This window comes from Budorcas taxicolor, chromosome 7 (assembly GCF_023091745.1).
Source record: "Budorcas taxicolor isolate Tak-1 chromosome 7, Takin1.1, whole genome shotgun sequence".
In the NCBI taxonomy this organism is placed as follows: Eukaryota; Metazoa; Chordata; class Mammalia; order Artiodactyla; family Bovidae; genus Budorcas; species Budorcas taxicolor.
In genome coordinates, this window is record NC_068916.1 from 68,671,234 (window position 1) to 68,693,938 (window position 22,705).

Consider the following 22,705-nt stretch of genomic DNA (forward strand, 5'->3'; position numbering starts at 1 on the left):
AAAGAGGAGAGTGAAAAAACTGGCTTAAAACTCAACATTCAGAAAACTAAGATCATGGCATCAAGTCCATCACTTCATGGCAAATAGATGGGGAAACAGTGGAAACAGTGACAGACTTTTTTTCTTGGGCTCCATAATCACTGCAGATGGTGACTGCAGCCAGGAAATTAGAAGAAATTTCTAATTTCTTGCTTGCTCTGTGGAAGAAAAGCTATAACCGACCTGCTGCTGCTACTCCTGCTAAGTTCCTTGAGTTGTATCCGACTCTGTGCGACCCCACAGACAGCAGCCCACCAGGCTCCGCTGTCCCTGGGATTCTCCAGGCAAGAACACTGGAGTGGGTTGCCATGTCCTTCTCCAATGCATGGAAGTGAAAAGTGAAAGTGAAGTCGCTCAGTCGTGTCTGACTCTTCGCAACCCCATGGACTGCAACCTACTAGGCTCCTCCATCCATGGGATTTTCCAGGCAAGAGTACTGGAGTGGGTTACCATTGCCTTCTCCATTACCAACCTAGACAGCATATTAAAAAGTAGAGACATTACTTTGCCAACAAAGGTCCCTCTAGTCAAAGCTATGGTTTTTCCAGTAGTCTTGTACAGATGTGACAGTTGGACTATAAAGAAAGCTGAGCACCAAAGATTTGATGTTTTTGAACTGTGGTGTTGGCGAAGACTCTTGAGAGTGCCTTGGACAGCAAGGAGATTCAACCAGCCCATCCTAAAGGAAATCAGCCCTGAATATTCACCGGAAGGACAGATGCTGAAGCCCCAATACTTTGGCTGCCTGATACAAAGAACTGACTCCTTGGAAAAGACTGGGAAAGATTGGAGGTGGGAGGAGAAAGGTGCAACAGAGGATGAGATGGTTGGATCGCATCACCGACTCAATGGACATGAGTTTGAGTAAACTCTGGAAGTTGGGTGATGGACAGGGAAGTCTGGTGTGCCGCAGTCCATGGGGGTGCAAAGAGTCAGACATAACTGAGCAACTGAAGTGAACTAGGTGTTTTTTGGTAGTTTTTAACTAGTTGAGGAAGTTTCCCTATATTCCTAGCTTGCTGGAATATTTCACATTCAACATGAAGTGTTGTTCATTCATGTCAAATGCTTTTTTCTGGAAAAAAATCTTTCTGAAAAGATAGTGTAGTTTTGTTCCTGATTTTAATTCATATGGTATATTACATTAATCAATTTCCAAATGTCTTGATTTTCAAACAACTCACAATCCTGGAATAAATCTAAGTTGTTTATGGTGTATAATCCTCTTGTTAGCCTGCTGAATTCAGTTTGCTAGTATTTTGTTGATCGTTTTTGTCTCTCAAAGAGATACTGAACTGTAGTTTTTCTTTATTGTGTTTGTCTTTCTCTGATTTTTGCTATCAAAGCAATGCTGACCTCATGGAATTAGTCCCTTCTATTTTTTGAAAGAGTTTGTCTATAAAGTGTTAACTGTAGATAACATATATTAAGATCTTGATTTTGATCCAATTATACAATATATGCCTTGAGTACTTAATCATCAACATTTAATGTGATTTATGTCTGCCACTTTAGTTTTTGCTTTGTATGTCTCATATTTCCCTTTTTGCCTTCTATTCCTTCTTTACTGCACAAAGTAAATATTCCCCATTGTAACTTTTTAGTTCCTTTAATAACTTCTCCACTATTTCCTTAGTGGTTGCTCTAGCATTAATCATATACATCTTACCTTATCAAAATCAACTTCAGATTTTTACTAACTAAATTCCAAGAAATACAGAATGTTGCTTGTATATAGCTATTCCTTCTTCTTCCTTTTTGTACTATTATTGTTATATAAATTAAGCCTATATGTGTTCTAAAACCAGCAATATATTGGTATGATTATTACATAATTTTATGCCTATTAAATAAACTTAGAGAAAGGAAAGCACATATATATTCTGAAGTTTCTTTTTTTATCATTTTTACTTATTTTCTTAAGTTTTGGCTGCACCTCACAGCATGCAGGATCTTAGTTCTCTGATGAAGAATGGAACCCAAGCCTCCTGCAGTAGAAGTATGGACCACCGGATTGTCAGGGAAGTCCCTGAAGTTTGTTATAGTCACCACCTCATGGATTACTGACGGTTCTCTTAATTTGTTCCTGTGGATTCAAGTGACCATCTGCTATCATTTCCTTATCCAAAACAACTTTGCCTCCAACTCCTTCTGCTTTTATTATCAAATATATTTCTATATATTATGGTCCCCAAAATTATTATTTGCATATTGTTTTATATAATCGCTTTTCAGTTCAGTTCAGTTCAGTTCAGTTCAGTCACTCAAGTCGTGTCCGACTCTTTGCGACCCCATGAATTGCAGCACGCCAGGCCTCCCGGTCCATCACCAACTCCCAGACTTCACTCAAACTCACATCTATCCTGTCGGTGATGTCATTCAGCCATCTCATCCTCTGTCGTTCCCTTCTCCTCCTGCCCCCAATCCCTCCCAGCATCAGAGTCTTTTCCAATGAGTCAACTCTTCGCATGAGGTGGCCAAAGTACTGGAGTTTCAGCTTCAGCATCAGTCCTTCCAGAGTATACCCAGGACCGATTTCCTTGCAGGCCAAGGGACTCTCAAGAGTCTTCTCCAACACCACAGTTCAAAAGCATCAATTCTTCGGCGCTCAGCTTTCTTCACAGTCCAACTCTCACATCCATACACGACCACAGGAAAAACCATAGCCTTGACTAGATAGACCTTTGTTGGCAAAGTAATGTCTCTGCTTTCGAATATACTATCTAGGTTGGTCATAACCTTTCTTCCAAGGAGTAGGCGTCTTTTAATTTCATGGCTGCAATCACCATCTACAGTGATTTTGGAGCCCCAAAAAATAAAGTCTGACACTGTTTCCACTGTTTCCCCATCTATTTCCCATGAAGTGATGGGACCAGATGCCATGGTCTTCGTTTTCTGAATGTTGAGCTTTAAGCCAACTTTTTCACTCTCCTCTTTCACTTTCATCAAGAGGCTTTTTAGTTCCTCTTCACTTTCTGCCATAAGGGTGGTGTCATCTGCATATCTGAGGTTATTGATAATTTCTCCCGGCAATCTTGATTCCAGCTTGTGCTTCTTCCAGCCCAGCGTTTCTCATGATGTACTCTGCATAGAAGTTAAATAAGTAGGGTGACAATATACAGCCTTGACGTACTCCTTTTCCTGTTTGGAACCAGTCTGTTCTTCCACGTCCAGTTCTAACTTTGCTTCCTGACCTCCATATAGGTTTCTCAAGAGGCAGGTCAGGTGGTCTGGTATTCCCATCTCTTCCAGAATTTTCCACAGTTTATTGTGATCCACACAGTCAAAGGCTTTGTTATAGTTAATAAAGCAGAAATAGATGTTTTTCTGGAACTCTCTTGCTTTTTCCATGATCCAGCAGATGTTGGCAATTTGATCTCTGGTTCCTCTGCCTTTTCTAAAACCAGCTTGAACGTCTGGAAGTTCACGGTTCAGGGATTGCTGAAGCCTGGCTTGGAGAATATTGAGCATTATTTACTAGCATGTGAGATGAGTGCAATTGCGTGGTAGTTTGAGCATTCTTTGGCATCGCCTTTCTTTGGGATAATTGCTTTCAAAACCAGTCAAAAGAAGATTCATACAGCCTTTATGTTGTCTTATAGTATTTTTTGTTAACTTTTATTAGAATATAGTTGATTTACAAAGTTGTTTGTAAATTATAGCTAGTTTCTGCTATATAGGAAAGTTATATACATATATATGTATGTATATATATATATATACTCCATTTTGGGTTTCCTATACTATCTTTTGTAACTGTATTTTTACCTTTCCTGGGGCTCTTCGGCATTTTGTGTTTTTTTATCCCAACTACCATTTGGGATCATTTACTTTCAGCCTGAAGAACTCCCTTGGTATTTCTCGTAATGCAAATGTGCTAGCAATCTCAGTTTTGGATTATCTCAGAAATGTCTTTACCTTGGCTTAATTTTTTAAAAATGGCTTCACCGAATATAAAATTCTTAGCTGACTGGGGTTTTTCTTCAGTACTTCACATATATATTCTAGCGTCCATTGCTTCTGATGGAAAGTCAGGTGTTAATTTTATTGGGGTTTCCCTGTACATGATATGAGTGTCTATCTGCCTGACTCTCTCACTTTCTCTTTCGGTTCAGATTTCAGTATTTTACTATGATGTGGCCCTCTGTGGATCTCCTGGCTTTCTTAAATGTATAATATTTTTCATAAAATATGAGAAGTCTTCAGCTATTAAATCTTTAAATACTTTTTGCTTTTCCTCTCCTCCCTTCCGATACTTTTACATATACATTGGTGCACTTAATGATGACAGTTCTGATGCTCTGTTCATTTTTCTTCATTCTTTTTTCTCTTTATTCTTCAGGTTATGTAATCGCTACCAGTCTACTTTCAAGGTTTCTGATTCATTCTCATGTCAGTTCAAGTTTACTTTTGAGCCCCTCTAGTGAAGTTTTCATTTTGGTTATTGTGCTTTTCAATTCCAGAATTTCCATTTGGTTCTTTTTATAATTTCTATGCCTTTAATGGTAGTATTTGTGAAAAGACATCATCATCACAACTTCTTTTACTTCTTTAAAAATGGTTTCCTTTAATTGCTTGAATATAGTTATAACGTCTTGGAAGCCTATGTTAAATCTGAGATAAGAGCCCTACCACAGGTAGCTTCTGTTGCTTATTTTTCTCCTCCATGTATGAATGGCGCTTTCCTTTTCTTTGCATGTCATAATTTTTGGTTGAAAACAGGACATTTTCAGTAACTCAGGAGCAATAACTTTCAGGAATTTGGGACAATAACTCTCTTTAACTTTTCCAGGTCTAGTGTTTTTTTTTTTTGCTTGTTTTTTTGACTTAAATTTTAGTGAAGTGTATTTTCTCTGTAGTGTAAACCCTGAGTGTCACTTCTTAGAGGGCACAGATTTGGACATGAATACAGTCACCCTAGGATGATAATGGTTTTAGCAGGACTCTATCTCTTTCTTTGATTTTTGTGTCAAGTTCTTGATTCATTTGCCATTACATACAGCTTGAGGATTATACTCATTGCTGGCTGATTGCTCCAAGGTTTCAAAATGTCTTGGGGCAGAGACTGTTCCACAGTGTGATCCAATTAAATTCAGACAGGGGTCAATTTTGAGAAGTCTCTGAGGTTTGTTCTGACCGCAGGAGGGTTCTTAGTGTTTCTTTCCCTAGATTTTTGTGTACTAGTTGGCATACAGTTAGATTCTTAGTCTTAGTTCTCAGATCAGGAATCAAACCCTTACCACCTGCAGTGGAAGACCAGAATCTTAACCAGTGGACCATCAGGGAAGTCCCTAGCTTCTTAGTTTTGATTAAGTGATGCCTCTTTTATTTGCCTACCACCAGAATCTCCTTGTTTTCAAGAATATCCTTATGTATGAACTTCCCCACACTGTTTCAGAGAAGTCAAATTCCTTTGGAGAGAGTTTCTGAGCTCTCTATTCTTATGGAAAAATTTCTGGTTTTCTTCTGCCAGCATAGAACATCTCTTCTAAAAGTGACCTGGATCAAGGATGCTCAGGGTCACAGTACTCTCTGTTTGTCATCCTTAAGAGTTGAACACTTATCCTGTTAGCAGGTGCTGAACAAAAGAAAGGAACCCCCAACCTCTTGGTCACACTCACCATGAATTTAACCTCTTTACTAAGAGCTGGAGAGGATGAAAAATGCTACATCTCTCTGTAAGATATTGTATCCCTTGATTAGGAGCTGAGGGGAAAGAAAGCTATTTTCTTGGCCACTCAGAGTTGGATTCCATCAAGTTAACTGAGGGTGCTGCTGCTGCTCCTGCTGCTGCTAAGTCACTTCAGTCGTGTCCAACTCTGTGAGACCCCATAGACGGCAGCCCACCAGGCTCCCCCATCCCTGGGATTCTCCAGGCAAGAACACTGGAGTGGGTTGCCATTTCCTTCTCTAATGCATGAAAGTGAAAAGTGAAAGTGAAGTCACTCAGTCGTGTCTGACTCCCAGTGACCCCATGGGCTGCAGCCTACCAGGCTCCTCCATCCATGGGATTTTCCAGGCAAGAGTACTAGAGTGGGTTGCCACTGCCTTCAGTAAGGGAGTATTTTTCATGGCCCAAGTGTCATAGACTCTTGCTCTTCTTACGAAGTTTTAAGGTGTATTCTTGAATACATGTTTCCTTATCTGCTGTATGCCCTTAGGACACTTCCCAGAGAATTTAAGTAGTTGGTCTTTAAAAATAGTTTTTACCAGTTATGGTTGTTTGCTTGGGAGTAGTAGATTCACAGAACTCCTCGTGCTGCCACTTCAGAAATGAAACTCCCTCTCTCTTATCCTTATAATCATACTATTTCTATTAATATCCTTAAGCTTTGTTTTAGATACAGTTAGTTACTAGAAAACAGTAACTTTGATCACTTCAGGTCTTGATTTTAAGAATTTTTAGATAAAACCATAGCAACATTTAGTCTAGATCTACCTAAAACAAGACTCTCCAAGTAGTCAATATCCCATCAAGGTTTTCTAATCTGTTTGGTGAGAAAAAGAAATATTCCCAGCCTGGTGTGAGTGCTGGGCAATGCTGTCTCTGATTTGTTGGACAGTTTTTTCACCAATCTTGGGTAATATTCCTCACATGCATCAGCTGATCAGCATTCAGCTGAATATTCAAAAAGGAACCTATGCAGAGATTCAGAATTCTTGCACTGTGCAACCTTCTTCTCTCAAGCACTCTATCCCAAGAATTCTAGCTGACTTGGTTTCACTGGACTCTCGGTTCTATCTGCTCAACTTGGCGAGTCTACAAGGATCTCCTTGTGTTTCTCCTTCCTGTTTCCATGGTTTCCATGTGTTGCTCCTTCCTGTTTCCATGTCTCCTTCCATGGCTTCCAGGCCAGTAAGCAAGGGAGATTTCAAGGTTTACCTCATTTGTTTTCTCTCTCTCAAGGATCTTCATATCATTGCTGATAAACAGTGTCCTGAAAATCATATATTTTGCCTTTTTTAAAAAATCATTTCAGATGAGGGTAGATTCAGCCCTAATCTTGGCTGGTACAGAAGTCCTCTTTAATTATTTGAAATATGGTTTTTAGTCTCTTCCTGATATTCAGTTCTGAAATCTGAAATCAGTTCTGAAATTCTGAAAGAGATGAGAATACCAGACCACAAGTCCTGCCTCTTGAGAAACCTGTATGCAACAGTTAGAACTGGACACGGAACAGACTGGTTCCAAATAGGAAAAGGAGTACGTCAAGGCTGTATATTGTCATCCTACTTATTTAACTTCTATGCAGAGTACATCATGAGAAACGCTGGGCTGAAGAAGCATAAGCTGGAATCAAGATTGCCAGGAGAAATATCAATAACCTCAGATATGCAGATGACACCACCCTTATGGCAGAAAGCAAAGAGAAACTAAAAAGCCTCTTGATGAAAGTGAAAGAGGGCAGTGAAAGCGTTGGCTTAAAGCGAAACATTCAGAAAACGAAGATCACGGCATCCAGTCCCATCACTTCATGGCAAATAGATGGGAAAACAGTGGTTGACTTTATTTTTCTGGGCTCCAAAATCACTGCAGATGGTGATTGCAGCCATGAAATTAAAAGACGCTTACTCCTTGGAAGCAAAGTTGCAACCAACCTAGACAGCATATTAAAAAGCAGAGACATTACTTTGCCAACAAAGGCCCATCTAGTCAAGGCTATAGTTTTTCCAGTGGTCATGTATGGATATGAGAGTTGGACTATAAAGAAAGCTGAGCACCAAAGAATTGATACTTTTGAACTGTGGTGTTGCAGAAGACTCTTGAGAGTCCCTTGGACTGCAAGGAGATCCAACCAGTCCATCCTAAAGGAGATCAGTCCTGGGTGTTCATTGGAAGGACTGATGTTGAAGCTGAAACTCCAATACTTTGGCTACCTGATGCGAAGAGCTGACTCATTTGAAAAGACCCTGATGCTGGGGAAGATTGAGGACAGGAGGAGAAGGGGAGGACAGAGGATAAGATGGTTGGATGGCATCACTGACTCAATGGATATGGGTTTCAGTGGACTCTGGGAGTTGGTGATGGACAGGGAGGCCTGGCATGCTGCAGTTCATGGGGTCTCTCAAGAGGTGGACACGACTGAGCGATTGAACTGAACTGAAATTCAGTTATTTCACATTCTTGGGTATTATTCTTACTATTTGTAGCATGTATTGACTCTTGCTCTTAATGAATCCTGTCCTTGTGTTCTATATGCTAAAGCTCACCTTTAATAATAATTCTCTCCCTTTGGAAATTCGTAAGTGGCTTGAATGGTTGAGGTATCCCCTTTAGAATAGTTGTCCCAGGTAAGTCATCCCAGAACTAATTTGTGTGTTAGTTTATCAAGTGGATAGGGTGATTTCAGATTCTCAATCAGTGTGCAGTGTAATCTGGAGTTTTTATATCTAACAGAAGGCCTTTTTCCATATATAGCCCTGGATAAAAACAAGTTTCCTTTGTGCTTTGTCTGGATCAGTGATAAAAAAATCTTCTATTCCTTTATCAAAGTTGAGAGGCCTTTCTAAGGTCTTAGCTTTATGAAGGGGCTTCCCTGGTGGTTCAGAGGATAAAGAATCCATGTGCAACGTGGGAGACCTGGGTTCTATCCCCAGTTTGGGAAGATCCCCTGGATGAGGCCATGACAACCCACTCCAGTATTCTTGCCTGGAGAGTCCCCATGGACAGAGGAACCTGGTGGGCTACAGTCCATAGGGTCACACAGAGTCAGATATGACTGAAGTGACAAAGCAGCAGCAACAGAAGCTTTATGAAGAGGTTTTAGTTTCACCTCCTCACCTTGAAGAGAGTCAAGACCTCTCCTTATGTAGGCATTAAAACCCAAGTTTATAAATGCTGAGACTATTTCTGAATCTGCAAACTATCCCCAAGACCACGGTACAAGTTTTCAGCTTATTGGTCTTTTGACAAAGGAGGATTTATTTTCCTTTCTTGTGATTTCAGCTAGGTATTAAATTGTTCATATTTCAAATTCAACATTTATAATAGTTATAGCAGAAGGTATTCCATATTACGGAGAAGGCAATGGCACCCCACTCCAGTACTCTTGCCTGGAAAATCCCATGGACGGAGGAGCCTGGTAGGCTGCAGTCCATGGGGTCACTGAGAGTTGGACACGACTCAGTGACTTCACTTTCACTTTTCACTTTCATGCATTGGAGAAGGAAATGGCAACCCACGCCAGTGTTCTTGCTTGGAGAATCCAAGGGACGGCGGAGCCTGGTGGGCTGCCGTCTACGGGGTTGCACAGAATCGGACACAACTGAAGCAACTTAGCAGCAGCAGCATTCCATGTTAGCTGAATCTATCTTGTTTTGGAACTATAAATTCTATCCTCCATAAGAATTAGGCAAAATATTGTATATGTATGTAGATGTACATTATAATAGGAAATAGATCGAAAACCTCAATCAAATTCTTTCATAGATCTATAAGCCAAACAAGGATTAAGGATAACTGCTTTGTAACATTTGATCTGTTTGTCCAAAATCTTACAATTAAGATGCTATATATTACCACAATGTAGAATTTTTTGACTTAACTTCCCTAAGAGATATACAGATATGTTTGATTATAGTTTTATATATTTCAAGCTAATAATATCAATTTATCATTCATATCCATTCTATAACCCTAATCACAATACACTTTTGAACACATTTATTTACTCAATGGCCAACAGAATGAAGATTCTAGATATCTTCATTGTATGTGAAAGTATAAATACTGCAAAAAGAAGGAAGAATAGAAGAAAAGGTGGGGGTAAAAAGGATAACTAAGAAAGTAATGGATTGATTATATTCTTTGCAGCCAAAGATGGAGAAGCTCTATACAGTCAGCAAAAACAAGACCGGGAGCTGACTGTGGCTCAGATCACGAACTCCTTATTACCAAATTCAGACTTAAATTGAAGAAAGTAGGGAAAACCACTAGACCACTCAGGTGTGACCTAAATCAAATCCCTTATGATTATACAGTGGAAGTGAGAAATAGATTTAAGGGACTAGATCTGATAGATAGAGTGCCAAATGAACTATGGATGGAGATTCGTGACACTGTACAGGAGACAGGGATCAAGACCATCCCCATGGAAAAGAAATGCAAAAAAGCACAATGGCTGTCTGGGGAGGCCTTACAAATAGCTGTGAAAAGAAGAGAAGCGAAAAGCAAAGGAGAAAAGGAAAGATATAAGCATCTGAATGCAGAGTTCCAAAGAATAGCAAGAAGAGATAAGCAAGCCTTCCTCAGTGATCAATGCAAAGAAATAGAGGAAAACAACAGAATGGGAAAGACTAGAGATCTCTTCAAGAAAACTAGAGATACCAAGGGAACATTTCATGCAAAGATGGGCTCGATAAAGGACAGAAATGGCCTGGACCTAACAGAAGCAGAAGATATTAAGAAGAGGCGGCAAGAATACACAGAAGAACTGTACAAAAAAGATCTTCACAACCAAGATAATCACAATGGTCTAATCACTCACCTAGAGCCAGACATCCTGGAATGTGAAGTCAAGTGGGCCTCAGAAAGCATCACTAGAAACAAAGCTAGTGGAGGTGATGGAATTCCAGTTGAGCTATTTCAAATCCTGGAAGATGATGCTGTGAAAGTGCTGCACTCAATATGCCAGCAAATTTGGAAAACTCAGCAGTGGCCACAGGACTGGAAAAAGTGAGTTTTCATTCCAATGCCAAAGACAGGCAATGTCAAAGAATGCTCAAACTACCACACAATTGCACTCATCCCTCACGCAAGTAGAGTAATGCTCAAAATTCTCCAAGCCAGGCTTCAGCAATATGTGAACCATGAACTCCCTGATGTTCAAGCTGGTTTTAGAAAAGGCAGAGGAACCAGAGATCAAATTGCCAACATCTGCTGGATCATGGAAAAAGCAAGAGAGTTCCAGAAAAACATCTATTTCTGCTTTATTGACTATGCCAAAGCCTTTGACTGTGTGGATCACAAGAAACTGTGGAAAATTCTGGAAGAGATGGGAATACCAGACCACCTGACCTGCCTCTTGAGAAACCTATATGCAGGTCAGGAAGCAACAGTTAGAACTGGACATGGAACAACAGACTGGTTCCAAATAGGAAAAGGAGTACATCAAGGCTGTATATTGTCACCCTGCTTATTTAACTTCTATGCAGAGTACATCATGAGAAACGCTGGGCTGGAAGAAACACAAGCTGGAATCAAGATTGCCGGGAGAAATATCAATAACCTCAGATATGCAGATGACACCACCCTTATGGCAGAAAGTGAAGAGGAACTAAAAAGCCTCTTGATGAAAGTGAAAGAGGAGAGTGAAAAAGTTGGCTTAAAGTTCAACATTCAGAAAACGAAGACCATGGCATCTGGTCCCATCACTTCATGGGAAATAGATGGGGAAACAGTGGAAACAGTGTCAGACTTCATTTTTGGGGGCTCCAAAATCACCGTAGATGGTGATTGCAGCCATGAAATTAAAAGATGCTTGCTCCTTGGAAGGAAAGTTATGACCAACCTAGATAGTATATTCAAAAGCAGAGATGTTACTTTTCCAACAAAGGTCCGTCTAATCAAGGCTATGGTTTTTCCAGTAGCCGTGTATGGATGTGAGAGTTGGACTGTGAAGAAAGCTGAGCGCCGAAGAATTGATGCTTTTGAACTGTGGTGTTGGAGAAGACTCTTGAGAATCCCTTGGACTGCAAGGAGATCCAACCAGTCCATTCTAAAGGAGATCAGTCCTGGGTGTTCTTTGGAAGGAATGATGCTAAAGCTGAAACTCCAGTACTTTGCCACCTCATGCAAATAGTTGACTCATTGGAAAAGACTCTGACGTTGGGAGAGATTGAGGGTAGGAGGAGAAGGGGATGACAGAGGATGAGATGGCTGAATGGCATCACTGACTCGATGGACGTGAGTTTGAGTGAACTCCGGGAGTTAGTGATGGACAGGGAGGCCTGGCGTGCTGTGATTCATGGGGCTGCAAAGAGTCAGACACAACTAAGTGACTGAACTGAACTGAACATAGTACAGAAAGAGTCTTAATAAGCATAGTATGAAGATGGTTACTATATAAGGGCAGGAGGATTTAGCCCCAGACCTAGGGATCAGTATTTCTAAGTGTCTCTCTGTTTCATAAAATGATTCCTTGATTAAACTGCCTAAGCTCCATGGTTTCTACTCTAGATAAACATGGAAAAATATCAAATATGTTTGTTTGGGATATATTTTCCAAATATATATATCAAATGTCATTATAATTATGGTATTGGAATGGCTGAACAATTGCATATGTAATTTCATTAGGGAAGAAGTATCTTTATAGAAGATTCTGTTATTAGTTGGGAGAAGAGCCAGTTGAAAATTGAGAAAAAATCAATCAAATCTGTTATTTAGCCAGACTGGATTTTACTAAAGTATATTATCTAAACAAACATAAATAAGATTACCCATATCCTTGGGGAAGTTATTATCACACACATAACAGGTAGAAGTTATAAAGGAAATTAGACAATACTATAATTTATAAGGCCAGTCTTATTTTGGAAAACTGTATTTGGCTTAATGTTTATAGCTGACATACTTCTTTGACATTCTTACATGAAATAAAATTCAGTATAATACTGCTGACTCACTTCATTTAGTTCATCTAATAGCATTATTCAGTTCAGTTCAGTTCAGTTGCTCAGTCGTGTCTGACTCTTTGCGACCCCATGAATCACAGCACGCCAGGCCTCCCTGTCCATCACTAACTACCAGAGTTTACTCAGACTCACGTCCATCGCGTCAGTGATGCCATCCAGCCATCTCATCCTCTGTCGTCCCCTTCTCCTCCTGCCCCTGATCCCTCCCAGCATCAGAGTGTTTTCCAATGAGTCAACTCTTCGCATGAGGTGGTCAAAGTACTGGAGTTTCAGCTTTAGCATCATTCCTTCCAAAGAAATCCCAGGGCTGATCTCCTTCAGAATGGACTGGTTGGATCTCCTTGCAGTCCAAGGGACTCTCAAGAGTCTTCTCCAACACCACAGTTCAAAAGCATCAATTCTTCGGCGCTCAGCTTTCTTCACAGTCCAACTCTCACATCCATACATGGCTACTGGAAAAACCATAGCCTTGACTAGACGGACCTTTGTTGGCAAAGTAATGTCTCTGCTTTTCAATATGCTATCTAGATTGGTCATAACTTTCCTTCCAAGGAGTAAGCATCTTTTAATTTCATGGCTGTAGTCACCATCTACAGTAATTTTGGAGCCCAAAAATAAAGTCTGACACTGTTTCCACTGTTTCCCCATCTATTTCCCATGAAGTGATGGGACTGGATGCCATGGTCTTCGTTTTCTGAATGTTGAACTTTAAGCCAACTTTTCACTCTCCTCTCTCACTTTCATCAAGAGGCTTTTTAGTTCCTCTTCACTTTCTGCCATAAGGGTGGCATCATCTGCATATCTGAGGTTATTGATATTTCTCCCGGCAATCTTGATTCCAGCTTGTGCTTCTTCCAGTCCAGCGTTTCTCATGATGTACTCTGCATAGAAGTTAAATAAGCAGGGTGACAATATACAGCCTTGACGTACTCCTTTTCCTATTTGGAACCAGTCTGTTGTTCCATGTCCAGTTCTAACTGTTTAATTAGCAATAATACCATTCAAGATGGAGATATATTTTCTGTCTTCTAATGACATATTTTCCCGAGTTTCTTTTCAAAATGTTCTTTAAGCCATCAATGGTTTGTAAATTAACAGCCAATTCCTGTAAGTCTTGTCATGAGTAAGGAAGATAAATTTCCTATGATTTTATTTATTTATTGTATAAAAAAAAACTTCCTGCCCAAAAGTCTACTTGACTACACTACTTTTCCATTCAAAAATACAGGATGCATTTTACATGTGATTCTCTTCTAGCAACTAACAGCTACCAAGCAAGAGAAGCCATTATATCGAGAAGCCTTAGTGATACAGTGAGAAAAAAAAAAAAAAAACCACAGAATTAAAAATCAGACATTAAATCTAAGTTTGACTACTGGCTCTGCTGTTTACCAGCTGTGTGACTTTGCTGCTGCTGCTAACTCACTTCAGTCATGTCCGACTCTGTGAGACCCCACAGACAGCAGCCCACCAGGCTCCCCCATCCCTGGGATTCTCCAGGCAAGAATACTGAAGTGGGTTGCCATTTCCTTCTCCAACGCATGAAAGTGAAAAGTGACCTTAACAAAACTATTTATCTAACAGCTGATCAGTTTCTTTATCTGAAAAAGTAAAGGGATAATTATGCCAAAAACAAAGGATTACTGTGAGAATTTTAGATAAAAATACCAAGCTCTCAAAATGTTAAAAAGAAAAAAACAACAACTGGAGTAAGATTGTGCTATACACCTATTCTAGATGCCTCTTCCTCTCCTTTAATATAAGTACTGTTCAAGTCTTTCTTGTACTACAAAATGAATTATGTAACAAAGATAAAATTTCACCAATTTTAAGTTTGTGAACCTCAAGGTTCTAACTAAGGCTGATCTTTTCAAACCTACTCATTTATTAAATTCCAGCTATGTCCTTAGCACTCTTCTCATATGTTAAAAAAAAAAAAAAAAAAAACACTGTAAAATTCTCTAAAATTCCTATAAAATCTCAGGCCCTAACAGCAATAAGAAGAGATCCTAGCCTTAGGAGTCTGTTAAAGTTTGATTTCTTGAACTAAAAGACTTCTGAAAGCTGTTAAAGAAGAGCCCATTGGAAAAACAAAACAAACCACAACAGCAGTATCTCCCTTTCTCCTAATCTGATCTTCTATTTTCACTTTCTTTTAGTTCTGTACTAAAGACTTGAAAGCCAGCAATTCCACTATGAATTGAAGCAACATAATATTTACTGCAAAACTTCTTTGAGGCTTTGATACACCCAAGTAGGGAGTAGTTTTACTTTCTAAATATAAAAGATGGGTATTAAACATTCTGAACAGAAACCATCTCTGTTTATACCTTTAAGAGCAACTGAAAAGTAGAGGTTAGTGCCACTCTATCAAAATGCTTTCAAAGTTAAATTCTATCACTCCAAAATGAAAAGTTACAAATTTGTTTTCCTTAGACACATACCTGTGAAAATAATTTCTTTTACTGGTAATTTACCTAATAAACTTTTTGGTTTATTAACAAGAGTCCTGAGAGGGTAAATAACTTTGGACAAGTCATTTAACCTCTTAGGCCAGTGTGTTCTATATTGTTGCTATTCAAAGTATTCCACAAACCACAGAATTGACATCACTTGGGAGCTTGTTAGAAATGCAGAATATCTGGCTTACTGTAACCCTGTATAGGAACCTACTGTAACCCAGACCTACTGACTCAGAATCTGCATTTTATTAAGATCACATGTGATTTATATACATACAGAAGTTTTAGAACCACACTTACTATTCAGTAAGGGGGTTGACCTAAATGATCTTAAGATCACTTACAACTGATGATTTTTTTCAAGAGAGAAATCAGATCTGACAACATTGGAGCCTATATTCTCATGTGGCAACAGTAGGCTGGAACTCAGTAGCAACTGCCCCATAAGATGGGGCATGCACTCTCCTTGGCTCCCCAAGTCCTATTCAGCCCTTCCATGTACTCATGTCAACTGGTTGGCCCCTATCTGGCCACTAAACTAAATTAGATACCAAACAGGATTGAGGAAGTTCCTTTTTCAGTAAATAAGAGAGGCTTTCAGGGGTTAAAATTCATTAACTATGAATGAATAGTTTTAGGTGAAAGGTGAAAGCACTTTCAGGTGAAAGGAAATAAACTATTCATTTACCTTGATGGGAAGTAGTGAGGTCCAGGTAGGAAGTAAGGGTGATGAAAAGAGAATCTTGGTGGTGTCCCAAACAATGCAGCTGGATGGCCAAGGGGAGAGGGCTGGTAGACATGTGAGTGTGGAATAGGAGGAGCCTGGGAAATTGGAGTACTTCTGGGACAAGTGGAAACGCTGGGATACTCCTTGGGAGGTTGGATGGTTGAGGTTGAAAATCTGGAATGGGCAGGACTTGCACTAGTCGGAATCCTGTTGGTGCTCTCCAGAGAAACAGGAGTGGGTCTCTTCACAGAGCTATTGACTCCAGAATGCAGCCGATGAGTGTCCGCTTGGGAGGGCCCAGCAAAGCGCTGGGGTGGGAGTGCTGGACGGAGGGGCAGACTTGGAGCTTGGACAGGCACCTGGGCAGTACTGGAGACGCTGGGCTGGAAAAGTGTGATGGGACTTGGACGCTGGACTGCAGGTGTGGGCAGCTGGATGGTCGGTGGAGATTCACCTTCAGAAATAAAAACAGCATAGGTCAGGCATGAATTGAGTCACTATTTTTTCTTTTTTCAGCAGAACTTAATGAACTGGATAACCAGAAGCCTCCATTAACCTCCTTACCTAAGAACATCACCATTCTATTTCCTTCATAGCATCCTGACAAACTGAAGCCATCTTGTTCATTTATTTTACATTCTTGTCTCTCTTTCCCACCTAGATTCTAAATGCCCTAAGAAGAGAGACCTTTTCTGTTTTGTTCATTACTATATCCCCAGGGTTCAAAATTCTGCCTGACACAGAATAGGTCCTTAAACAAATATTTTTTGGATGAATAAATAAATGAATAAAATGTCTGAGTGAATGACAAATACAAATGCTGGAATATATATATAAATATTTCTAAAAGAAACAATATGAAACTATTGATAGTGGTTCCTTTTAAAAGATGGTCATCTGGAAGAGGAGACAGGGCCATGGGAAGCCAGACTTTCATTTTATACCTATTGGGACTATCTGAATTTTCTATTCTCTAAATATATCAATTTTATGTATTAATAGAGGTTTCATCATAACAGTATGGGTCATTTTTTTTATTTTGTATACTCTATGATAAACTAAATTATGAATGACATTTTTTAATTGAAAAAAACTAAAGAAACCATCAGTAAAATTATTTTGCTTTATTGCCTCCAATGTGAATACATAAGGAAATTGCCAAAAGAGACCATGACTTGCCATCAGTCAGCAATTTGTGAGATAGGAAAGAATATTATTGCAGCATGGCAAGATGGAGATAGCAGAATTTTTAGAGGCAACTAAAATAATCATGTCTTTTATCTTTTTGATCTTGAAGAAGAAGGACTGCTGACTGAGTTACTAAGTTACTCAAAAGACACATTTAGCCTAAATTTAACTAAACTTCTCGGAAGAAATACAGAGAGAAGCCAAAGTAAGAGATTCATGATCGAGTTTATTTCAGTGCAGTTACATCTCTGTTAGTATAGAAGACGCAGTCCAAGAGCAGACTCTGTGGTTAGGAATGTTTCTGCCAGAGGTCAAAAGGACTGTCAATCTTCTCTCAGTCTTGGCCAGGTAACACATCCCTCTCCTTCCTTCTCTCCAGGTAAGTCAAATAACTACCACCCTTAAACCTGGAAGTAGGGAATGGAGATATCCATCTGCTTCAAGATGGCCTCTGGCCCAGTGAAATAGAGGCAACACAGAGCAGTGTACAGATGAAGCTATCATGAGTCTCAGTTAATGGGGTTAAATGGACTAGCCCTCCCATATGTGAGGCACAGGCTTTAAGCCTTTCTGATTAATCAAGCATAAAGTAATCTCCCTTTTCATGTTCCTTCAGAAACTATAAATCTATCACATATTATAAAAATAGTGTAAATTTGCAGGTCTGCTATCCTTACCACAATCACAAAACTGGGAGCTCAAGAGCAGGAACAGTTTAATTCATAGTAGTAGCCCCATTATCTGGCACAGAACCTGGTTAATAACAGTTAAGAAAGGTATGTATGACTAGATGGAAAGAAAAAACAAACAAGCTTACAGCTGACAGAATCTCTATCTCTGATCTTGTACGAAAAAAATCTCCTCCTCTAAATACATATTACACCAGGCTGACTTGTAAAATCTCTCAGTTTTATTCACTGAATTATCACTGCACTCAAAACATCTGCTCCTAAAATCTACCTCTGAGGCAGATTTTCTTTTCCTGTGCATTATGAAGTTTAGTAAGAAGAAGTGTTGTGTACCACTTCTGAGACTGGTCCATAAAAATCTCTCATGCACAATCCTCTAGGCTGTTAGTCCTCAAAAAAGAAATATGCTCTTTTTAGGCAAAGGAAACAAAAAATTATAGGAGCTGTAGTTACTTCAGTTACTGAAGAAGAAAGGGACTCAATCTTTTAGCTGATAGCAAATGTTCTTTTCTACCAAAGATTTTTTTAATAAAATAAGGGGAACCGGTGAAGCAAGAGGTGATAAAACCATGCACTCATTTACTTAAACAAACATTTACCAAGCAACTAACATTTTGACCTGAGGTAAAAAATCAGATGCATAGAGAGTTATATGGAAGTATAATAAAGATGTCCTAAATGTCAAAATTCAGGTTGCTATACCAAGAGGTTAATGTGTCCAACACCTAATCATCACTGATAAACTCAGTGAATAGGGAAGACTTGTGGAAAGGGCAGAGATCTAAAATATCGCACTGTAGATAAGGTGCCGGGGTCCAGACCCGGTGGATCCAGGGAATTTGAAGCGGAGACGGCATTGGTGAGGAAAAAACTTATTTATTTATTAAGATAAGATTAGATTAGGAAGAAATAGTGTAGTAGGAAAATTAAGTGGAGAAAAAGAGGCTGAATAACTTGATTTATGTGGAAAGCCAATAAAGTTCCAGACAAGGAGCTTGCACCATCTATGTTAGGCCACCGGTGTCCTCTTGAATAGCGGGGGGTGCCCCACCTTGGGCTCCCCCTCTGTGGATCTTAGAAGCGGGGCAAGTAAGTATACATGGCGAGCCTCCACGCCCCAGATGGGAATTCAGCCAGAAAATAGAGTAAAGAGGAGACACGGGGGAAACCAGTCCAGTGACTTGCCCGGCCTCTATTGTCTAGAAAGGCCTTTTATACCTCTTTGATTGTACATAGAGATCAATGGGTAATACAAAATTATGCAGCATTAGCAGCCCAGACTCTTATCAAAACCAGGCTCTTCTCTCTGCATACCTAGTTGTATACACAAGTCTTACGTGATTTACATCATCTTCCGGCCAAAAGGGCCAATTAACATTTTACAGCCTTTTTTCTGATAAGGGTTTGTCAACCAGAAGACTTATTTGTGTTGATCTTCCCAAAGTCTGGTGCCACTCTCAGAAAGCACTAAATAAAGTTACATTCTTACATAGCAAAGATACAGCAATTTATAACAAGCAAAAGGAGTACAGTGATTTATAACAAAAGAAAAGTAATTAACTCAAAAGTCTAGTGTTGCTAACATCAAAACTATTATATGTCCTTTTCCATATCCCATTTACATTGATTAACATCCTCCCAGGTGCCTAAAAGATAAAGAATATGGAGGCCTGGCAGCAATCATTGAGTCAACAGTGAAATCTCACCACCAATATGATTTTTTAGCTCTTTAGAAAAGGCTCTGTATCCTAAGATGCTTTAAGCTTAGTGCCTCTCGCGGTTGTGGGGCTGTAAGCAATTCCCAAGCTGTAAGGTCCGGGGGAACCTGTTAGGCAAGCTAGAGAGTTATCAGAGGGGGTTTAACTGAAACATCCCTTTCAAATGCAGGAGACTAAAGCCCTGAGTTGACTTTTTCCAGAGTGTGTCAGAAGAGTGGAAAAGCAGAGTACAAAGGCTGGCAGATTTTTGGTTTTTGGGGTACATACTCAGGAAATACCAGGGGGACACCCTGAGATCTGATTCGCCTTGCCCATCAGATCTCTGCCACATGACCTTGTCACAGGTGGGATTCCTCACGCTGGCTCCCGGCATCAAGGTATGGAAAAGACTATCTAGTCACTTGGTTTCTCTCTTACTAGCACACAGCTAGGTTACACTTTCCAGCCTGCCTTGCAGTTAGGAGCGGTCATATGGTTCAATACAACCGATGAAGTAAGTGTTGTATACCACTTCTGAGACTGGACCATAAAAAAACTCTCATGTACAATCCTCCATGCTCTTTTCCCTTCTGCAAGTTCATGCACACTTGGCTAATACATATCAGAGATGGAAGAGCCATAGGGTAGAAGAAACCTGTGTCTATGAATCCCTTGGAAGAAAGCCAGAGATATTTATTTTGGACTTTACATCGGTGAAAATGTAAACCATGATTCTATTTAAACTATTATGTTCAGGAGACTGTTGAAGCAGCTAGCATTATCTAATTGTAACATGAGGTAAAGAGCAGAATTTTAGATCTATAGGACACTATGATAAGGAAAGGAAAACATTATAGTTATTAATAGCTGTCCATAGTTTTGACAAATTCCTCTCACCCATTCCTAAAGAAGAAGACTCCACTACCTGTGCTGAAAGGATGAAGGATGTAACCAGGCTTTTGTTGTGTGACTGGGATGAACAGAAAGGAGTAGAGAATGGCAGAAACTGAGGACAGACCAAATTTCTATGCAAGAAAAAGCTGTAAAGAAGGAGAAAGAAGGATAGGAAGACCAGCATATGGCTAAGAAGAGAGAAACAGAGGCAGAAAAAGGAGGAGAGGAGAGAGAGAGAAATAGGGTAAGAGTCGGAGGCATAGAGACAGATGGAAAATGGAGGCTTGGGAAGAACAGTTAGATAACTGCTAAGGATGGTGGGGCTTTGGGGAGAGAAATGGTAAAGAGGAGTCCTAAGAAGACTTAATATAGTTTGAGCCATACGATTCCTCCTCCTTTGCTCCACAAGAAAACCCACAATGAGCTACATTACTTTTCAAGGAATTTTCAAGCCATATCTTTGTTTCTTCTGAACATAAAACTTCACAAGAACTGATCTTTAGACAAGGACAAGATAAGATTGTTTTTGGATTACAAAAATATTAGAATATTTGAGGTTTTCTGTGTTATTTCTGTTAAAAAAAAAAAGAGATGGATAAACCAAAATGATATTATATGTCTACAACCAAAAAATTAAAATAGTAGTAAACATTTTTAAAGTCAAAATTTAGAAAAAATGTATGAATTCAGAAGAGTAAAAGATATCAATTGAGTTTAGATGTAATAAGGAAAATTCATTTCAGGTTTCAGTAATAAAATGTAAAGAATGAAATAATCTCACCAGAAAATTCATAAACATATAAAACTGACATCTGAAAGCCAGGCTAAAATAAATATTGCTTCTACCAGATTTTTAGAAACCTTTAAAAAAATAAATGTGATCAATTTAACAGAAGAATTATACAAGAAAGATCTTACTGACCCAGATAACCATGATGGTGTGATCACTCACCTAGAGCCAGACATCCTGGAATACAAAGTCAAGTGGGCCTCAGGAAGCACCACTACAAACAAAGCTAGTGGAGGTGATAGAATTCCAGTTGAGATATTTCAAATCCTAAAAGATGATGCTGTGAAAGTGCTACGCTCAACATGCCAGCAAATCTGGAAAGCTCAGCAGTGGCCACAGGACTGGAAAAGATCAGTTTTCAATCTAATCCCAAAGAAAGGCAATATCAAAGAATGTTCAAGCTACCAGACAAATGCACTCATATCACACGCTAGTAAAGCAATGCTCAAAATTCCCCAAGCCAGGCTTCAACAGTACATGAGCCAAGAACTTCAAGATGTTCAAGCTGGATTTAGAAAAGGTAAGGAACCAGAGATAAAATTGCCAACAGCCATTGGATTATAAAAAAAGCAAGAGAGTTCCAGAAAAATGTTTACTTCTGCTTTAATGACTACGCCAAAGCCTTCGACTATGGATCACAACAAACTGGAAAATTCTTAAAGTGATGGGAATACCAGACCACCTTACCTGCCTCCTGCAAAACCTGTATGCAGGTCAAGAAGGAACAGTCAGAACCAGACCTGGAACAATGGATTGGTTCCAAATTGGGAAAGAAATATGTAACAGCTGTATATTATCACCTTAATTATTTAACTTATATGCAGAGAACATCACACAAAATGCCAGGCTGGATGAAGCACAAGCTGGAATCAAGACTGCTGGGAGAAATAGCATTAACCTCATATATGCAGATGACACCACCCTTATGGCAGAAAGTGAAGAGGAACTAAAAAAAGTCTCTTGATGAAAGTGAAAGAGGAGTGAAAAAATTGGCTTAAAACTCAACATTCAAAAAACTAAAATCAAGCCATCTGATCCCATCACTTCATGGCAAATAGATGGGGAAACTATAAAAACAGTGAGAGGCTTTATTTTCTTGGGCTCCATAATCACTGCAGATGGTGACTGCAGCCATGAAATTAAAAGATGCTTGCTCCTTGGAAGAAAAGTTATGACCAACCTAGACAGCATATTCAAAAGCAGAGACACTTTGCCAACAAAGGTCCATCTATGGTATGGTTTTTCTAGTAGTCATGTTACGGATATGCAAGTTGGACCATAAAGAAAGCTGAGCACCGATGACCAACCTAGACAGCATATTCAAAAGCAGAGACACTTTGCCAACAAAGGTCCATCTAAGGTATGGTTTTTCTAGTAGTCATGTTATGGATATGCAAGTTGGACCATAAAGAAAGCTGAGCACTGAAGAACAGATGATTTTGAACATGGTGTTGGAGAAGATTCCTGAGACTCCCTTGGACTGCAAAGAGATCAAACCAGTCAATCTGAAAGGAAATCAGTCCTGAACATTGATTTGAAGGACTGATGCTGAAGCTGAAGCTCCAATACTTTGGCCACCTGAT

The 22,705-nt window shown here is 39.5% G+C and overlaps 1 protein-coding gene across 1 annotated transcript in view; it reads right to left on the reverse strand.

Annotated features, from left to right (window-relative positions):
* SOX30 (SRY-box transcription factor 30) overlaps positions 1 to 22,705 on the reverse strand; it is a 44,565-nt gene that overhangs the window by 14,326 nt on the left and 7,534 nt on the right. Inside the window, exon 4 of the mRNA XM_052644179.1 lies at positions 15,826 to 16,318. Within this exon, the coding sequence (XP_052500139.1) occupies positions 15,826 to 16,318 (493 nt within the window). The remainder of the gene's footprint in view (positions 1 to 15,825; positions 16,319 to 22,705) is intronic.